Source organism: Macaca fascicularis, chromosome 11, assembly GCF_037993035.2.
Source record: "Macaca fascicularis isolate 582-1 chromosome 11, T2T-MFA8v1.1".
NCBI classification, from domain to species: domain Eukaryota; kingdom Metazoa; phylum Chordata; class Mammalia; order Primates; family Cercopithecidae; genus Macaca; species Macaca fascicularis.
The window spans coordinates 14,165,778-14,186,803 of NC_088385.1; the positions used below are offsets into that span (position 1 = coordinate 14,165,778).

The 21,026-nt window shown below is 40.3% G+C and overlaps 1 protein-coding gene and 1 long non-coding RNA gene across 2 annotated transcripts in view; one reads left to right on the forward strand and one right to left on the reverse strand.

Annotated features, from left to right (window-relative positions):
• Positions 1–21,026, forward strand: part of LOC135966081 (uncharacterized) — a 217,079-nt gene that overhangs the window by 135,051 nt on the left and 61,002 nt on the right. The window lies entirely within an intron of this gene.
• LOC107126534 (uncharacterized) lies at positions 109–3,393 on the reverse strand. The gene is made up of 4 exons (XM_045364758.2): positions 3,292–3,393; positions 2,325–2,360; positions 1,351–1,808; positions 109–217 (listed from the first exon to the last, which is right to left on the reverse strand). Exons 1-3 carry the CDS (start codon positions 3,353–3,355, stop codon positions 1,369–1,371), a joined length of 540 nt encoding a protein of 179 aa, XP_045220693.2. The 5' UTR covers positions 3,356–3,393; the 3' UTR covers positions 109–217; positions 1,351–1,368.

Here is a 21,026-nt window from a genome sequence, read left to right on the forward strand (position 1 = left end):
GCTTCCTGGAGCATCAAGGAGAAGGGTTCCTAGATGTTCTTAGAATGTCCTCTTGGTCCTCAGATCCCACATTCACAAACATTGAGAAACAGACACCACAATCAGAAATTGCAAGCTGATGATTTTATTGGTATGTTGAAGTTACAGCTATGACCACCTTCTTCCAACGTCACGGCATTTGAATCATTTGAATCACTGTCGTCTTCTTATTCATTTCCTGAAACAAACCAACAAGGAAGTTCATAGACCAGACTTGACATGGCAGGAAATATCTAATTCCTCCCTGGTGTTACTGCAGTAGAGTACATGAGAGCCCATCCCCTCTCTCCCCATCCCTCTACCTCCTATGTTTCCTTCCTAAGTTTTTGTGTGTTCACTATTTTGATGCCCTTCCTTTGCACAAAATGTGTTCCAAATTGTTCCTGACATGATGAAAAGATAAGATCATTCTTGGCTTGTTATTACTTGCTGCTGATTTGTTCAGGGATATATTTACACAATGGTAACTGGAATATATTCTATAATAGTGAGAAGCTGAAACCACCCTCAGTGTCCAGTGACAAGGATTGGTTAAAGAAATCACAGTGCAACCACATAATGGAATAGCGTAAAATTATCAAAGCAAACAGATAACCACTTAAGAGATTTACTCATGTGGAAATGTCCAAGGAAATGTATTATTTAAATGACTAACATATGTACCTGCATATAAATTATGATCTTAGTTCTGAGGGAAAACTATTCTAATTGTTTACGTACACATAAATATTTCAAAGAGAAGATGCCATTAAGTTAACAGTGGTAGTTTTCTAAAGGAGAGAAGGCAGGTAGGATGAGTTATGCCTTTAAATTTAGCTTCATATTTTTCCATTCCATTAGATATTTGTTGCAAGCTTAATCACGTACTTACTGAAAAGTAAGAATTTAAAACATGAGACACCATTTAGCTGCTGAAAGTTCTGGGACCACTTGGCAGGAATACTGGACTAGAGAGGCTGGTGTGAGGCAGGACAGAGCAAACAGTGCTCAGGTGAAAACTTTAAATGGGAGGTCTCTGAGTTCGTGGACAGAAAACAGAGTGCCAGAGTGAACATGGTACTACTTCCTCATTGCCAATACAATTTAAGACAGATTATTTGGAACGTTGTTTCTCAACATCAGTATTCCTTCAAGAGCTTGTTACAAATATAGGGCCTTGTTACCCATTTCCAGAATACCTGAACACAAATCTTTAGAAATGGGTTCTAGGACAATACGATGTCAATGGGCTTTTAGTTGATTCTTTGTCACAGTAAAGCTGGAGACCCGTAGCAATTAGAGCACTTGGTGAAGAATCAACTGGAATCATACCTGTCATTGAATCCTAGATTACTGGGGAGACTGTCCCTGGGGAGGTCCGGCGGGTCTGCCCCCTTGAGGAGCGGATGGTGGTCCCTGGGGCCTTCCAGCAGGAGGTGGCTGAGCCTGCTGGGCATTGCCTCTTTGTTGGGGTGGTCCTTGTGGCCTTCCTGGAGGTGGGGGACCTTGAGGTTTGTTGCCTCCTTGTTGGGGTGGTCCTTGTGGCTTTCCTGGAGGTGGGGGACCTTGAGGTTTGTTGCCTCCTTGTTGGGGTGGTCCTTGTGGCTTTCCTGGAGGTGGGGGACCTTGAGGTTTCTTGCCTTCTTGTTTGGGTGGTTCTTGTGGCTTTCCTGGAGGTGGGGGACCTTGAGGTTTGTTGCCTCCTTGTTGGGGTGGTCCTTGTGGCCCTCCTGGAGATGGGGGACCTTGGGGCCTGTTGCCTCCTTGCTGGGGTTGTCCTTGTTGATGTTCTGAAGGAGAAAGAGAGAAGGGAAAGACAGAGTAAAAGCCCACACAAGATTCACTGAATAGTTGCAGCAAATTTTGATCAGCTAGGGTAACAAGCTGAAGGGGGAAACGCACAAAAATGGGACCAAGACACTAATTTCTTTGCATTTTCGGTGAAGACATAGATCTCTGGAATAGAACGCTGGGGAACAACAAAGCAGATGGGGGACTCTCAGTATAAAGAGGAGTCAGAATGAGGATGCTGCCCAGTCGTCTGTCATCTCCCAGGGGGCACTCCTGGCCAGGGGGATGAGTCAACCCACTCCTGTTGTCATCTAAGCCAAGCATCTCTGCCATTCAATTTGTTGACCTGCTCACGGTCCCCAGAATCAAGCTTGCATGAAGATTGCCTCTTATTAGTGGCACTAACATTAATCAATTCCTGAAAGGAAAGTGTTGATAAGAAGACACTGGAGAGCTGATCCATTTGTGAGCAGAAAAAGACAGTCAAAACAGATTGAGAACGAACTGGGATTTACCTGATATTAGGGAGGGAGATTCTTCCTGGCCGACATCTAGAAGAGAAGCACAGGATGATGGGAAAAGTTACATCTCAAATCTTTCAAGACTCACAAGTGTTCTACAGGGAAAAGGGTCTTCTCACCACCCCATGAATCCCCTAAGTTAACTCGTCAGCCACTGTCTGTGAAGCTGCTCAAAGGGGAGGAAGCTGAAAGATGAGGCACGGTTGTTATGACACAGAGCAACAACCATGAACTCAACATAGAAGAGCCCCTTTTTTCCCTCCCTAGCATCCTCAAGACTTAATGCGGATTTAGTTTACACATGCCAGGGACTTCAATGTGATAGTTTGGTATTCTTATGCCCTCCACCTCCTAGAAATACATTGCTTCTGTACGCATGCTTTCTCAATTGGCATAAACAGAAGTAATCATTTCAATACAATCTTACCCATCCCACTCCCAGCACATTGAAATACAGCATGTAGGGGAGAGATAAACGACAATGATTGGCTCTGATATTTCTATATCTCTAGTTAGACAGAGACAAGTGTTCCATCCAGTTCTGTCTCTGCAGTATCTCTGATGTGTGTTTATTTCCATCATCCATGCTGATCCACCACACAGCAAAGCCACCATCATCCCTCTGTACTTAATGAGATCAGTATAGGATGCTCACAACTGGACTTCTCTGAATCTGCCTTGCATTCTCCACTGCATCTTTCACAGCACAATCATATCTCTCTATAAATGCAAATCTTACCTTCTCATTCCCCTGGAACAAATTCTTTATTAGAATTCATTGTACGTTAAATAAATTAGAAACCCTTAGTGTGGAATGAGGGTGCAATCGGTCTCCTGATCCCAGGCATGAAAACTCTGCAGCCCAATCTGGGTTTTCATTCTCTTCTCTTCCCCCTAATTACCATTATCCCCTCCTAAGCCCCAATCAGGGTCACCGCATCTTCTCCCCCTTCTGTTTTACCTTCATTTAAGTTCTGAGCTGAGCTCAGGGCCAGCAGGGCCACTGACAGCAGAATCAACAGCATCTTGCAGGAGGCTCTGGAGGTGCTCCCAACTCTGTGCTGGGAGGAATGGGGCAGCTCCCTTTATAAAGAGGATCAGAACAATGACACCTTTGAGCTCCACACTGGTGGGGCCTCACCACCTCAGAGACTGGGTTCTGCTTTGTTCGCTGCAGGTCATGTGAATCCCTTATTTCTCTTTGATACTCTAGCCCAGAGGGATGGGTTGGGTCGGATATGTTGCTAGTGTCTTCTTTCTAAAAGGTACAATTAGGACTTGAACTATGGTTTTCAAGGAACTGTGTCCAAGCCGCCAGCACTGTGTCATAATTGAACTTTAGATACCATGAGAGTTTCAATCTTTTACATAAGACTGTTATCCGCTTTCCACTGTGCTATTTATTTCTGTTTATGTGTGTGTGAGCAGCGATGCTACAGCCAGCAGTGAAGATGGTCAATATCTCCGGATCTTTTATGGCCTATGTCCCTCTCTTGTGAGGTGATTGAGGGAAGACAAAAATTATCTAAATTTTTGATGCGATAGAGATGGCTTCTGCTATCTGTGACATGTGTGAGGACAGCACACTCCTGGGCACACAAAGATGACAGAATGCTGCCCCGCAGCCTGCTCAGGCTACAGCTATTGTTCAAGCTTCTGTGGATCTCACTCAGCTCAGGCAAGGCTTGGTGCTGTATAACAAAGGAAGCCTAAAATTCTGCATTTTAAAGTATTTTAAAGTATTTTTAAGTGCTATTAATGCAAATGGACACAGAAACCACCAGGAGATTTCTAGACCTGAGAAAACTGAATACAGAGTTCTATAAGGGAGCCATTGATGTCGTGTCACTAAAACTTCCTTCATGCTCTTCCCTTTCTCTAGAATATTCTATAAAATTCAACCACTCCTGTGCCGTTAGCTAAGACCATTGGAAAAGCACAGTATTAGGGTGGGAGTGACCTGATTTTCCCGGTGCCATCTCTCACAGCTTCCCTTGGCTAGGAAAGGGAATTCTATTTACAATAGCAAAGACTTGGAACCAACCCAAATGCCCATCAATGATAGATGGGATTAAGAAAATGTGGCACATATACACTGTGGAATACTATGCAGCCATAAAAAAGGATGAGTTCATGTCATCTGTAGGGACACGGATGAAGCTGGAAAGCATCATTCTCAGCAAACTATCACACGGACAAGAAAACCAAACACTGTATATTCTCACCATACGTGGGAATTGAACAATGAGAACACTTGGACACAGGAAGGGGAATGCCACACACCGGGGCTTGTGACGGGATGCAGAGAGGGATAGCATTAGGAGATATACCTAATGTAAATGATGAGTTCATGGGTGCAGCACACCAACATGTCATATGTATACATATGTAACAAACCTGCACGTTGTGCACACATACCTTAGAACTAATTATATTAGTATAGTAATAAAAAAAAAATTACAGGTCTGCCAACCTGCAGGACTCTTCACGTCCCCCTGTCACTCACTACCATCAAATGCACTGGCTGATGACAACTTGACAATTCATAAACACAGGGGAGGGGAAGAATTGTAAAAGAATACATGTTCCACGAGTTAAATGGCACCACGAGGAGGCAATCATACAAATTCAGAATGTGGGATATTCTTAAAGGCAACTTGCCTAGCTGCTTCAAAATATCAGTGTTAGAAAAATGCATGAAGAAATGAATGAATGTATCAATGAATAAATGAATGAATGAATGAGGGAACTCTTCTAGATCAAAACAAACTAAAGAGACTCAACGGAATGCAATGTGCAACCCTTGATTAACGTCTAGTTTGGAAACAAGAAAGCCAGAAAGAAGTATTTGGAAGAATTGGGGAATGTGAATGTGGATTAACTATTAGATGATATTGTGGAATCACTGAATTCGAGTTTCTGATGCAGGAGGTGATAATGGTATTGTTGACATGTAAGAGAGTGTCCTTGTTCTTCAGAGCTGCAGGCTGAAACATTTAGTGACACAGTGTCAATATATCTGCAACTTACATTCAAATAGTTTGTATATATATATTATATATATATTTTATATATAGATATTTTATATATATATATGACACCATGGTGAATTATATACATATATACACCTACAAAGAAACAAACAACTAAGGTAAATGATGCACAATCATTAAATCTAGGTGAAGAGTTTATGGGTATGATACAATTTTTTCAACATATCTGTGTGTGGAAAATTTTTCACAATAAAATATTAAGGAAAAAAATAAATTCTCCAAGTGCCTGCCATATCCCTCACTGTGCTAGAGGGTTTTATACATTGTTACAGCCCAGAGAAGGCACACAATAGAGGACTTTTTAGGTCTTCTTAGTTTAGGCAGGTATGTCATCATTTCTTTTGCAATAGATATGCCTACTAATTTTATTTGGACTAACAGGAAGAAAAAGTTTGGCCTCACAACACAATCAATGACAATGGGATGCTGTGTACTTTGAGTGAAGTAACAGCAGGGAGTCTGGAACTAAGATATTGCTACTGTTCATCTACAAAGTATATAATATCCCTAGGTGATGGAGGGAAGACTATAAAACATCCCTATGTTTACTTGTGCAAAGCATGCAGCCATATATTTTCTTTTTGTGTCTATTCACAATGATATGTCAGTCCTGGGTCCCAAGTCCCTGAAAGGAAGGGACAATATCTATCCAAATCACTGCTCATCCACCAGCATGACACCACGGTGAAATAAATATTTAACATGGCAATAAAAATTTGATGGTGAAAAAAAAATTTACCCACTGCTTCATTTCTCTTAGGAATTATATCAAATTCCTACCACTGATAATTAAGTGGCCACAATTCTACATTCAAATAAAAATCAGATACCACCATCAAAGCCTCAATTGCATTGTATAGGTTTTCTTGGTTTAGTCAGTATTTGTGGTACCTGTTTCCTCAGATTGTTCTTCCACAAAGAGTATTTTTGTCTACAATATTCTGATAGACATTCCTCCCCACGTTCTTTCTATGTCTTTATTCATATTTTATTTCCTGAGTCAAGTTCATTATGTGTATTTTCTATTATATATCTGGCTTTTTCCCCTATGAATTTGGTGAGATTTCCTTTATTTAATCTTCTAAGTAATAGGATATAGTACTCCTCACCACCTTTTTTCATTCCTGTCTGTGTAATTTCACAATAAATGTTGTGTTTCCACAAAGCCCTATCAGAGTCCTGCATTGTTAGCACTTCTTTCAGCTGCTGATTCTTCTGTTTTATCTGGTAAATCCCTGCTTGTCAGTTCATGAAATATACAGGTTAGTCGGTATCAACAGCTGCCACTTTCCACTTAGACCTTCTGTGTGTCTTGTGTAATTGTTCTCATTTTGTGCATGGCTGGTGTTAATTTGAGGACAGCTTGGCTGGAGGTATGATGGGGGTAGAGAGGGTGTGGGACAGGAAATCCTAAAGACAGGCTTCTTGACCATTGTGGATGAGTGGATCCTGGGCTGTGCAGATGAGGGTCTGATCTGGCCCTTCTGAAGGGTTGTGGTATAGTACAGGGAGACTTCCTAATACAAAGGCTTTCCTACGGGTAACTTTGCCCTTGCAAGGGAAGCAGGCAGATTGGTATTTTCCCTGGCATAAATGTGGATGTACTTGAAAGGGGAATACATTACTAATTGTCAATTCTTTCTGGCTCTATGGAAAGTGGATTGGTTCTAGCTGAGCTTCGTGAGTTTACTCTTAGGCAGAGAGTAGTTGCTTGGTCCCAGCAGATCCCACTGTGTTATTGAGATTTATGTCTCTGGTCTCACCAAACACTGTTTTCTATAGGAACTGGGGAAGAGCAATCCTGCCTAGGTGGCTTAAGTTAGACCATCAGGCAGCAAAGGAATGTCAGAGACAAGGAGCAGTAAAGGGGCCAGGCTGACATTGCCTGATATTGTCACCAACTGAGGTTCCTGCAGGCCTGATGCAAGACCGACTTGTCCTTGGCAGGAGAGTGCAGGAAGAGAACAGAAATGTCCCTAAAGGTCACTCATCTCGGGCCTTTTCCCTGATCTTCTCCAATGTCAGCAATGAGTACAGTGTATCAGGAAAGCATAAATATCACCTATGTACTCACCAGACCAAAAAAAATAACAGAAGTGATGGTAGAGCGGAAAAGGACACTGTCTGTGTGCCCAGTCATTATTCTAAGAAAAAATTTTACTCACTCCCACTTATAATGAGGGGCCACAATTATACACTCAAATAACATAGTCTGGTAACCACATAAAAGCATCAAGCGTATTGCATTGAGCTATTTCTTAGCACCTGTGCAGTTTCCCAGATTGTTCTTCCACACAGAAGATTTTTTTCTTTTTTGCAATATTCTGAAACTACTTCTTCCCCACTCCCTTTCTAAAATGTGTTTGTTAACATTTTGTGTTCTAAATCAATCTCCCAAGTTTTTATTTTTCATCTCATATCTGGCTTCTTTTAAAATAAATCTTGGGAACATTTTTAAATATAGTCTTCTAAGTAAGCATCTATAGTTCTTCTTACTCCTTTCATGATCTGCAACACATTTCAAATTCCAACATGTGAGAAATGTAAACGCGTGCATCTAAAACTCAACAACTGTGGTAAGAAATGCTTGCTAGAATTTATTATTAATGTCCTTAAGCAGAAGAGAAGACCCTGTTCTGAGAGGAAACCTATGTGTTCAATTAAAGAGAAGTGAGTCTCTCATTAACCACTTGAAGACAATCCCTCTTTTAAAGATATCTGCTTACGTGTTTCTCATACAACTTTATAATAATATGAAGATTTCTGTTGCTTTCTATCACATATGAAGAAGTTGTGACTATATTTCTCTGTGAACTTTGAAATGAGTGAATGATGCAAAACGCCCCCTGACATTGCTAAAACCGTGGTAAGCTGAGGCTAAAGACTTTAGGTTAGTGAGCATTACCTCCTTCCAGCCCAACCACTGACAAAGTAACACCAGCTCTGGGGCCAGGACATTGGAGGTGTCTTAGGCAGAAGCCTGATAGCTATCCATATGATATACAAATTTAACTTTTCATGTACAACTCTCTGACCAATCTCCATCCTGACTTTCTAAAATTTTCAATTTCTTGTCACAAAGAATCCAAATTTTGGTCCCTTATAATGGTATCCAAATTAGCCAATGTTTCGCAAGACACCAAGGAGCGACCAGATATTGGATTTTGAGTATTCCAAAAGGAGAAGAAATGGGAAAGGGAAAGGAAAAATTTTTAAACAAAATATTAGAAAAAAGTTGTCAAGGCTAGCAAGAGATTGGGACACCTAAATATAGGACCTCGAACATATCCAAATTGACCCAACCCCAAAAGGACTTCTCCAAGACACATAAGAGTCAAAATGTCAATAGTCAAAAACAAAGAGAAAACTCTAAAAACTGTAAGATGAAAACATCAAGAAATGTATTAGTGAAGCCTCATCAGATTAGGAGTGATATTCACTGATGAAACAGTACAGACTAGGAGAAAATGAAATTATATATCTAAAGTGTTCAAAGAAAAAAAATCTGCCAGCCACAAGAACTATCTCTGGCAAAGGACACGTTCAAAATGAAATAACAATAAAGTTGTTATTTCAACTTTATGGAAATAAAAGCTGAGAGCAGGTCACCACTAGACCCGCTCTACGAGAAACAGTTAAGGTAATTCTATACCTTGAAGCAAACGGACGATATATACCATCATGAAAACACAAGAAGCAAAAAGAAGTTCAAAGAAGCCAAACTAAACCGGTAATATGGTTCTATCAGAACTCCCAAACAATTTCCCTTGTTCCATGAGATAAATGACCAGGAGCATTGTTGTGGTGAAGGACTCTGATGAAGCTCTCCCAAGCATTTTTCTACGAATGCTTTGGCTAGCTTTCTCAAGACATTCTTATAATAAGCACTTATTGTCATTCTTTGGCCCTCCAGAAAGTCAACAAGCAAAACACTGAGAGATTTAAAAATTATTGAAAAGGGGGGATTCTTTGAATTGGACAGAAAGCAGAATCTTCCTCAGCTTCACCTTGAATTGGCTTGACTGCAACACAAGAGGGTTGTGTCCCAGGAGAAATGAAAATTAACAGAGTGGATGAACTTGTGATGTGATCGAGTAAATTCATGAAGTCCCTGTGGTCTGGGAGTGGTGCATGTGAATCCGTGGAATCCTGGTTACATAATTATGACACTGGTTCATATATTTTGGTATTATGTTTTGTCTTAGAATCACATATTTCACAATTTTAGGATATTAATAGTCTATGAACATATTGTAGCCATGGCTGATTATAGTAAAAATATTTCTGAAGCATATACTATATGCCATTTAATCTTCAGAACCAGCTCATTAAGTAAGAATGCTGTTTACTGCCATCTCAGATTTATAGGTGAGCTGAGTGAGGCACACGCCAAACTTGTTAAAATAGTAATAAGTGGTATAGATGGCAGTCAGTCTTCAGAGCCTACGTTACTGCTTACTATACTCCACTGCTTTCTTGCTATTTACTTTTATATTTATTTACTGCCAAGAAAGTCCGAAGAAACCAGGACCACAAAAGAAACTCAGGTACAAGTGACAGGAAATGAGTAAGGTGAAACTTGCCCTGAAACCTTAAAGATGAGGTAATAAACACTCTTTTCCTGAATAAATATGTTTCTTCCTAAATCCTATACACACATACAAAGGATTCTCCACTCGTGTCTTTTTTTCAACTCTACACAAAATATACACCTTAGAATGTGAACATCTTTGGGACACTCATGTTTACCTCCCACAGACAGTATACGTAACCTTACTCTTCTCAAGTCTGTTTCAGTAGTGTGTGTGGAGATAGTTATCCAGGATTTGATAAAGTGCCACTTACTCTAATTCAGTTGGTTCTCTTTACAGAGAAACATCCCACTTTTCCTCTGGTACCAAAGAGTAGAAACAGTGAATTTATTGATTTAATGGGAATTTCCAGGACAAAAGTCAATTATCTGACATTTGGGAGTGAGGAAAGTTGTACTAGGAGGGATTTTGCAGGTCTGTTGGAAGTTGAAGGAAGACATACATGTTTTTAAGACAAAGAAAATGACTGAGGAAACACATATTTTACTAACTTTGTGATTGGGCATGGGAGTTTTGCAAGGAAGGAAAGGTAAGTGTAATTAACATGTAAATCCAGGCACAGAGTAGTGTTCCATTGGTGACTGTAGGGTACAATCATTAACACAACACAAAGAAAACCTCCTCATTCTAAAAAAAGGAAAAAATGATCCACAGAAGATGGCCGAATAGGAACAGCTCCAGTCTCCAACTCCCAGCGCGAGCGACACAGAAGACCAGTGATTTCTGCATTTTCAACTGAGGTACTGGGTTCATCTCACTGGGGAATGCTGGAGGATCGGTGCTGGTCAGCTGCTGCAGCCCGACCAGCGAGAGGTGAAGCAGGGCGAGGCATCGCCTCACCTGGGAAGCACAAGGGGGAAGGGAATCCCTTTTCCTAGCCAGGAGAACTGAGACACACAACACCTGGAAAATCGGCTAACTCACACCCCAATACTGCGCTTTAAGCAAACAGGCACACCAGGAGATCATATCCCACACCTGGCCGGGAGGATCCCACACCCACGGAGCCTCCCTCATTGCTAGCACAGCAGTCTGTGAACTACCGGCAAGGCAGCAGCGAGGCTGGGGGAGGGGTGCCCGCCATTGCTGAGGCTTAAGTAGGTAAACAAAGCTGCTGGAAAGCTCGAACTGGGTGGAGCTCACAGCAGCTCAAGGACACCTGCCTGTCTCTGTAGACTCCACCTCTGGGGACAGGGCAATAACAAACGCAGCCTAAACCTCTGCAGACGCAAACGACTCTGTCTGACAGCTTTGAAGAGAGCAGTGGATCTCCCAACACGGAGGTTGAGATCTGAGAATGGACAGACTCCCTGCTCAAGTGGGTCCCTGACCCCTGAGTAGCCTAACTGGGAGACATCCCCCACTAGGGGCAGTCTGACACCCCACACCTCACAGGGTGGAGTACACCCCTGAGAGGAAGCTTCCAAAGCAAGAATCAGACAGGTACACTCACTGTTCAGAAATATTCTATCTTCTGCAGCCTCTGCTTCTGATACCCAGGTAAACAGGGTCTGGAGTGGACCTCAAGCAATCTCCAACAGACCTACAGCTGAGGGTCCTGACTGTTAGAAGGAAAACTATCAAACAGGAAGGACACCTACACCAAAACCTCATCAGTACATCACCATCATCAAAGACCAGAGGCAGACAAAACCACAAAGATGGGGGAAAAGCAGGGCAGAAAAGCTGGAAATTCAAAAAAGAAGAGCGCATCTCCCCCTCCAAAGGAGCGCAGCTCATCGCCAGCAATGGATCAAAGCTGGATGGAGAATGACTTTGACGAGATGAGAGAAGAAGGCTTCAGTCCATCAAATTTCTCAGAGCTAAAGGAGGAATTACGTACCCAGCGCAAAGAAACTAAAAATCTTGAAAAAAAAGTGGAAGAATTGATGGCTAGAGTAATTAATGCAGAGAAGGTCATAAACGAAATGAAAGAGATGAAAACCATGACACGAGAAATACGTGACAAATGCACAAGCTTCAGTAACTGACTCGATCAAATGGAAGAAAGAGTATCTGCGATTGAGGATCAAATGAATGAAATGAAGCGAGAAGAGAAACCAAAAGAAAAAAGAAAAAGAAATGAACAAAGCCTGCAAGAAGTATGGGATTATGTAAAAAGACCAAATCTACGTCTGATTGGGGTGCCTGAAAGTGAGGGGGAAAATGGAACCAACTTGGAAAACACTCTTCAGGATATCATCCAGGAGAACTTCCCCAACCTAGTAGGGCAGGCCAACATTCAAATCCAGGAAATACAGAGAATGCCACAAAGATACTCCTCGAGAAGAGCAACTCCAAGACACATAATTGCCAGATTCACCAAAGTTGAAATGAAGGAAAAAATCTTAAGGGCAGCCAGAGAGAAAGGTCGGGTTACCCACAAAGGGAAGCCCATCAGACTAACAGCAGATCTCTCGGCAGAAACTCTCCAAGCCAGAAGAGAGTGGGGGCCAATATTCAACATTCTTAAAGAAAAGAATTTTAAACCCAGAATTTCATATCCAGCCAAACTAAGTTTCATAAGTGAAGGAGAAATAAAATCCTTTACAGATAAGCAAATGCTTAGAGATTTTGTCACCACTAGGCCTGCCTTACAAGAGACCCTGAAGGAAGCACTAAACATGGAAAGGAACAACCGGTACCAGCCATTGCAAAAACATGCCAAAATGTAAAGACCATCAAGGCTAGGAAGAAACTGCATCAACTAACGAGCAAAATAACCAGTTAATATCATAATGGCAGGATCAAGTTCACACATAACAATCTTAACCTTAAATGTAAATGGACTAAATGCTCCAATTAAAAGACACAGACTGGCAAACTGGATAAAGAGTCAAGACCCATCAGTCTGCTGTATTCAGGAGACCCATCTCACACGCAGAGACACACATAGGCTCAAAATAAAGGGATGGAGGAAGATTTACCAAGCAAATGGAGAACAAAAAAAAGCGGGGGTTGCAATACTAGTCTCTGATAAAACAGACTTTAAACCATCAAAGATCAAAAGAGACAAAGAAGGCCATTACATAATGGTAAAGGGATCAATTCAACAGGAAGAGCTAACTATCCTAAATATATATGCACCTAATACAGGAGCACCCAGATTCATAAAGCAAGTCCTTAGAGACTTACAAAGAGACTTAGACTCCCATACAATAATAATGGGAGACTTCAACACTCCACTGTCAACATTAGACAGATCAACGAGACAGAAAGTTAACAAGGATATCCAGGAATTGAACTCATCTCTGCAGCAAGCAGACCTAATAGACATCTATAGAACTCTCCACCCCAAATCAACAGAATATACATTCTTCTCAGCACCACATCGTACTTACTCCAAAATCGACCACATAATTGGAAGTAAAGCACTCCTCAGCAAATGTACAAGAACAGAAATTATAACAAACTGTCTCTCAGACCACAGTGCAATCAAACTAGAACTCAGGACTAAGAAACTCAATCAAAACCGCTCAACTACATGGAAACTGAACAACCTGCTCCTGAATGACTACTGGGTACATAACGAAATGAAGGCAGAAATAAAGATGTTCTTTGAAACCAATGAGAACAAAGATACAACATACCAGAATCTCTGGGACACATTTAAAGCAGTGTGTAGAGGGAAATTTATAGCACTAAATGCCCACAAGAGAAAGCAGGAAAGATCTAAAATTGACACTCTAACATCGCAATTAAAAGAACTAGAGAAGCAAGAGGAAACACATTCGAAAGCTAGCAGAAGGCAAGAAATAACTAAGATCAGAGCAGAACTGAAGGAGATAGAGACACAAAAAACCCTCCAAAAAATCAGTGAATCCAGGAGTTGGTTTTTTGAAAAGATCAACAAAATTGACAGACCACTAGCAAGACTAATAAAGAAGAAAAGAGAGAAGAATCAAATCGACGCAATTAAAAATGATAAAGGGGATATCACCACCGACCCCACAGAAATACAAACTACCATCAGAGAATACTATAAACACCTCTACGCAAATAAACTGGAAAATCTAGAAGAAATGGATAATTTCCTAGACACTTACACTCTTCCAAGACTAAACCAGGAAGAAGTTGAATCCCTGAGTAGACCAATAGCAGGCTCTGAAATTGAGGCAATAATTAATAGCCTACCAACCAAAAAAAGTCCAGGACCAGATGGATTCACAGCGGAATTCTACCAGAGGTACAAGGAGGAGTTGGTACCATTCCTTCTGAAACTATTCCAATCAATAGAAAAAAAGGGAATCCTCCCTAACTCATTTTGTGAGGCCAACATCATCCTGATACCAAAGCCTGGCAGAGACACAACAAAAAAAGAGAATTTTAGACCAATATCCCTGATGAACATCGATGCAAAAATCCTCAATAAAATACTGGCAAACCGGATTCAGCAACACATCAAAAAGCTTATCCACCATGATCAAGTGGGCTTCATCCCTGGGATGCAAGGCTGGTTCAATATTTGCAAATCAATAAACATAATCCAGCATATAAACAGAACCAAAGACAAGAACCACATGATTATCTCAATAGATGCAGAAAAGGCTTTTGACAAAATTCAACAGCCCTTCATGCTAAAAACGCTCAATAAATTCGGTATTGATGGAACGTACCTCAAAATAATAAGAGCTATTTATGACAAACCCACAGCCAATATCATACTGAATGGGCAAAAACTGGAAAAATTCCCTTTGAAAACTGGCACAAGACAGGGATGCCCTCTCTCACCACTCCTATTCAACATAGTGTTGGAAGTTCTGGCTAGGGCAATTAGGCAAGAGAAAGAAATCAAGGGTATTCAGTTAGGAAAAGAAGAAGTCAAACTGTCCCTGTTTGCAGATGACATGATTGTATATTTAGAAAACCCCATTGTCTCAGCCCAAAATCTCCTTAAGCTGATAAGCAACTTCAGCAAAGTCTCAGGATACAAAATTAATGTGCAAAAATCACAAGCATTCTTATACACCAGTAACAGACAAACAGAGAGCCAAATCAGGAATGAACTTCCATTCACAATTGCTTCAAAGAGAATAAAATACCTAGGAATCCAACTTACAAGGGATGTAAAGGACCTCTTCAAGGAGAACTACAAACCACTGCTCAGTGAAATAAAAGAGGACACAAACAAATGGAAGAACATACCATGCTCATGGATAGGAAGAATCAATATCGTGAAAATGGCCATACTGCCCAAGGTAATTTATAGATTCAATGCCATCCCCATCAAGCTACCAATGAGTTTCTTCACAGAATTGGAAAAAACTGCTTTAAAGTTCATATGGAACCAAAAAAGAGCCTGCATCTCCAAGACAATCCTAAGTCAAAAGAACAAAGCTGGAGGCATCACGCTACCTGACTTCAAACTATACTACAAGCCTAGAGTAACCAAAACAGCATGGTACTGGTACCAAAACAGAGATATAGACCAATGGAACAGAACAGAGTCCTCAGAAATAATACCACACATCTACAGCCATCTGATCTTTGACAAACCTGAGAGAAACAAGAAATGGGGAAAGGATTCCCTATTTAATAAATGGTGCTGGGAAAATTGGCTAGCCATAAGTAGAAAGCTGAAACTGGATCCTTTCCTTACTCCTTATACGAAAATTAATTCAAGATGGATTAGAGACTTAAATGTTAGACCTAATACCATAAAAATCCTAGAGGAAAACCTAGGTAGTACCATTCAGGACATAGGCATGGGCAAAGACTTCATGTCTAAAACACCAAAAGCAACGGCAACAAAAGCCAAAATTGACAAATGGGATCTCATTAAACTAAAGAGCTTCTGCACAGCAAAAGAAACTGCCATCAAAGTGAACAGGCAACCTACAGAATGGGAGAAAATTTTTGCAATCTACTCATCTGACAAAGGGCTAATATCCAGAACCTACAAAGAACTCAAACAAATTTACAAGAAAAAAACAAACAACCCCATCAAAAAGTGGGCAAAAGATATGAACAGACATTTCTCAAAAGAAGACATTCATACAGCCAACAGACACATGAAAAAATGCTCATCATCACTGGCCATCAGAGAAATGCAAATCAAAACCACAATGAGATACCATCTCACACCAGTTAGAATGGCGATCATTAAAAAGTCAGGAAACAACAGGTGCTGGAGAGGATGTGGAGAAATAGGAACACTTTTACACTGTTGGTGGGATTGTAAACTAGTTCAACCATTATGGAAAACAGTATGGCGTATCCTCAAGGATCTAGAACTAGATGTACCATATGACCCAGCCATCCCATTACTGGGTATATACCCAAAGGATTATAAATTATGCTGCTATAAAGACACATGCACACGTATGTTTATTGCAGCACTATTCACAATAGCAAAGACTTGGAATCAACCCAAATGTCCATCAGTGACAGATTGGATTAAGAAAATGTGGCACATATACACCATGGAATACTATGCAGCCATCAAAAAGGATGAGTTTGCGTCCTTTGTAGGGACATGGATGCAGCTGGAAACCATCATTCTTAGCAAACTATCACAAGAACAGAAAACCAAACACCGCATGTTCTCACTCATAGGTGGGAACTGAACAATGAGATCACTTGGACTCAGGAAGGGGAACATCACACACCGGGGCCTATCATGGGGAGGGGGGAGGGGGGAGGGATTGCATTGGGAGTTATACCTGATGTAAATGACGAGTGGATGGGTGCAGCACAGCAACATGGCACCAGTATACATATGTAACAAACCTGCCCGTTATGCACATGTACCCTACAACTTAAAGTATAATAATAATAAATAAATTAAAAAAAAAAAAAAAAGGAAAAGATACTCACTACTGAATGGACCTCAGTAGTTGCAGCTGTCATCTGACTTTCTAGCAGGGCTAACTAGGAGGCAGCAGAACCATGCCTATCACTCCCCACTCTGGTCTCCATATTGAAATCAGCTCTAGAACAGTGGCTTCTTATAGAGGTCAGGTGAGGACTGAAGAATCAGAGATGGGAGACTTTTCCTCCTTCTCTGTAGGTGTCTACTCCTCTGCTGCCCCCAAGAAGAGAGACGTTTAGAGACTCCCTCCATAGAGCTGCTTCACATGGCAGCTGGGTGTTCCCAGTGCCAGTGATGTCTGAGAGAAAGAGACAGAGGAAGAGTGAGAGAGGGAGAGAAGGGGTGAACTGAAAAATAAAAGAAGAAGCTACAGTTTCAATTATAATGTAATCTCAGTGGTAACATACCACCATTTCTGCCATATTTTGTTGGTCACAGAAACCACAGAAACCAATCTTGATATAATGTAGTGGGGACTACGTAAGAGTACTCATATTAGATAGTAGAGATATTGCATAAGACTATCTCAGAGTGACAACGATTTGATAAATAATTAAAGCAGGTTTAGGAGAATAAGGGGTTCTGTGTATTCGAAGAAGGCTTTAATGTGATAAGATGTGTGCATACTTGAATAAAACGCAAACACATGCCTGATAAAGTTAGGAATAAACTTGGCATGTTGAAAGAATGTTAAGAAGGCCAACTGTAGTGTCCAAATAAATCAACAGATTCAATCTTTATCAAAATATCAATGTCATTTTTCAAAGAATTGGTTAAAAAAATTCCAAAATTACTCATGGAAGCAAAAAAATAAAAGAACCAAAAGACCCAAAGCAATCCTAGGGAAAATAAACAAATTTGGAAGTGTTGCATTGCCTGAATTCAAATTATGTAACAAGACCAAAGTAGTGAAAACAGGATATGACTGGTCTAAAAATAAGCATATGGATCAGTGGAACAGAATAAAAGATCCAGAAACGAAGCAACATATTTGCAGGCAACTGATCTTTAACGATGCAGACAAGAAATCACACTTCGGAAACACCACACATTTCAGTAAATGATGCTGAGAAAATTGGATTGCCATATGCAGAAGAATGAACCTGGAACCCTATCTCTCACATCTCTCATATAGAAAACTAACTCAGGATGGATTAAAGACTTAAATGTAGAGCCTGGGCATATATTAATGCAAGAAGAAAACTGCTGGACATTGGCTGAGAAAAGAACTTATGGCTAAGACGTGAAAACCAAAACCACAGGCAACAAATACCAAATTGGACAAATGGCACTTAATTTAGCTAAAATATTCTACAAACAAAATAAATCACCAGTGTCAACAGACAAACTGCAGAGAGAAAATATTTGTAAACTATGCATCCTACGGGGAACTAATATGCTGAGTATACAAGGAACTCAAACTACTCAACAACAACAAAAATCAATTAAAAACAGACAGAGGACATGAATAGATGTGTTTCAAAAGAAGACATACAAATGGCCAACAGTAAATGAAAACATGTTCAACATCACTAATCGTCAGAGTAATGTGAATGAAAACCACAGTAAGATATCATCTTACCTCAGTCAGAATGACTGTGAATAAAAGGGTGAAAAATAACAGCTGTTGGCAAGGATATGGAGAAAGGAGAACTCTTATACACCCTTGGTGGGAATGTAAATCAGTACACCTTCTATGGAAAACAGTACGATTTCTCAAAGAACTAAAGCTAGAACATTTCCATTGTGCAGTCCTACTACTGGGTATCTCCTCAAAGGAAAAGTAGTCAATGTATCAAATATATACATTTATCTGTATGTTTACTGTAGCAATATTCACAGAAAAAAAGATATTGAATCAACAATTTATCCATCAATGAAGGATTGGATTAAAACTACAACTATATATATACAATACCACACTACTCAGTCAGAAAGACAGAATGAAATCACATGTATTGTGAAAATATGCATGGAAATGGGACTCTTTTTCTTAAGCAAAACAGGCTCGATATTGAAAATCAAATATAACATGTTCTCACTGGTAAGTGGTTGCTAAAGAATGTGTTTGCATGGATGTGGAGAGTGAAATGACAGACAATGAATACTTGGGAGTATGGGAGGCAGAGGGATTGTATAGTGAGGTATTAATAAATGCAGTGTTTGTTATTTGAGCGATGAGTACCATAATGCCATGACCTAAGCACTACATAATCTTAGTAACAAAATCAAACTTGTATTTCTGCAAAAATGTTTATTTTAATAAACAGAAAATCTAAACATAATGCTTCTGTACCCCGCCATAAAAAGAAGACAATGACCAGTGTTGCCATAGCAGAATGAATTAGGTGTAGAGCATCCCCCAATTCCACAGAGAGTTAGGGGGCAATACATAGCACTTTAGCATAGGTAAAAATTAGCAGCTGGGTGCAGTGACTCACATCTGTAATCCCAGCACTTTCAGAGTATGCAGCAGGCGGTTGACAATGTCAGGAGTTTAAGACAAACCTGGCCAACTTCGTGAAACTCTGACTCTATTAAAATTCAGAAAATTAGCTGGGTGTGGTGGCACGCACCTGTAACCCCAGCTACATGGGAGGCTGAGGCAGTAGAATCGCTTAAACCTAGGAGGCGGAGGTTGCAGCGAGCTGAGAACTTGCCACTGCACTCCAGCCTGGGAAACAGAGCAAGACTCTGTCTCAAAAAAAAAAAAAAGAAAAGGAAAAAAGCATCTGGTTCTTACAGAGTAAAAGTGGTAGCAATCAACTGGAAAACATAGAAAACTAATATAATTTTTAAACGGCCAGAGTGGGTAATTGACTGTTGGGAAACAAATAGAACTATTTGGTGTAAACTGCAGATGAGGCTTGCTTAGATGGGCTGATAAATATGAAAGTAATGAAACAAGCTGCAGTAGGACATTATTTTGAAGCTTGAACTTCTCAATGATAACATAGCTTATTTGACTAGATGTAATGCGATGAAAGAGGAAAAGAGAAGAGTCAAGAAAAAATCCTAGTTTGCTTAATTAATTAGATGAATTCTTTATCAAGACAAAAAATACTTGGAAGAGGAAGAACTTTGTAGCTGTAGGAGGGAAGAGGCAGAGGTAGGAGAAACCCTAGGAGAGAGGGGGAGGTTCCTGGAAAGATTGACAGAGTGTTCCCAAAACAAGAGTAAGATCAATGGTGTTAAACTACCAAGGAGTCAAGGAGATGCAGGACTGAGGATTGACTCCTAAATGAGTGGAATGGAGGCAATACATGACCTTCACAGACTGGAAGGGGAAAGAACAAAAGCATCTATAATGTGTGCATAAGAAAAAATTGGAAGTAGGGGAATGAGGAAATAATCACATACATAAGTTTCAAGAACTTTTGCAATAAAAATGGCAGTGAAATAATATGGTAGGAAAGAAGCACTAAGTCTTAGGAAGGCTTCTGTAGAAATGCATGATGTTTCAACAGGCTTTGGCTGATTGAAATAATCCCATAGAGCATAGATGTAAGAATCAGGAGAAAAAAGGGTCACATGCAGAAGCAAAATCGTTGACTGGGCAATGTGGTTCAGAATCAGGTGGGAAGTTAAGAGATAGGAGTAGGAAGGCTTCACCTGTGATAATAGGTGAGAAACCAGAGAGAAACCGGAGATGTGGGCTTCAACTGAATGTGGGTTGCTCAACTTACTGGTGGTTATGGTGAGATCATCCTGTTCTGATTTTTCTGACTTTTTAGTGAATTAGCTGAGGTTATCAGTGGGCACAGAGGCAGTTTCTATATTCAACCTTCTTTGCTTGAGAAGCAGACATGCCAATATCTGCAAGATTTTTAGTATGTATGTTATGTCATTAGCCTCCATACCCTAAATTAGTTGTTATGATTATTCTCATTTTAGATGTGTATATTGAAGCCTAGAGAGTCTAAGTTTCCTTTTAAGTGTCACAAGATAGTAAGAAAAAGAGTTAGGTCTTCATTAAAATCTGAGAGTGTCCAAATTCTTTGTTCCTCTAAATCATGCTGCCTCTTTAATGAAATCCATTCAGGTTTCATTAAAGAATGGTGAGAAACATAGAAAGAGAGATAAGTGATCACTGTTAAAATAGGGTAAATGGGAGAGAAGGTTGTGGGGTTAAGAAACACAGAACCATATTCATTCCCTTGAAACCAAACTCCGTTTCTTAGAAATTATAAGGATTTCTTTCAGCTTCTGTGACTTTTTGGCATTTGTTACGTTTCTTTCT

Coding starts and splice junctions, on each gene's coding strand:
- LOC107126534 (XM_045364758.2), bottom strand. CDS start 3,355: ATGCTGTTGATTCTGCTGTCAGTGGCCCTGCTGGCCCTGAGCTCAGCT. Junction 2,361..3,291: donor AGCTCAGAACTTAAATGAAG/GTAAAACAGAAG, acceptor CTTCTCTTCTAG/ATGTCGGCCAGGAAGAATCT. Junction 1,809..2,324: donor ATCTCCCTCCCTAATATCAG/GTAAATCCCAGT, acceptor TTTCTCCTTCAG/AACATCAACAAGGACAACCC.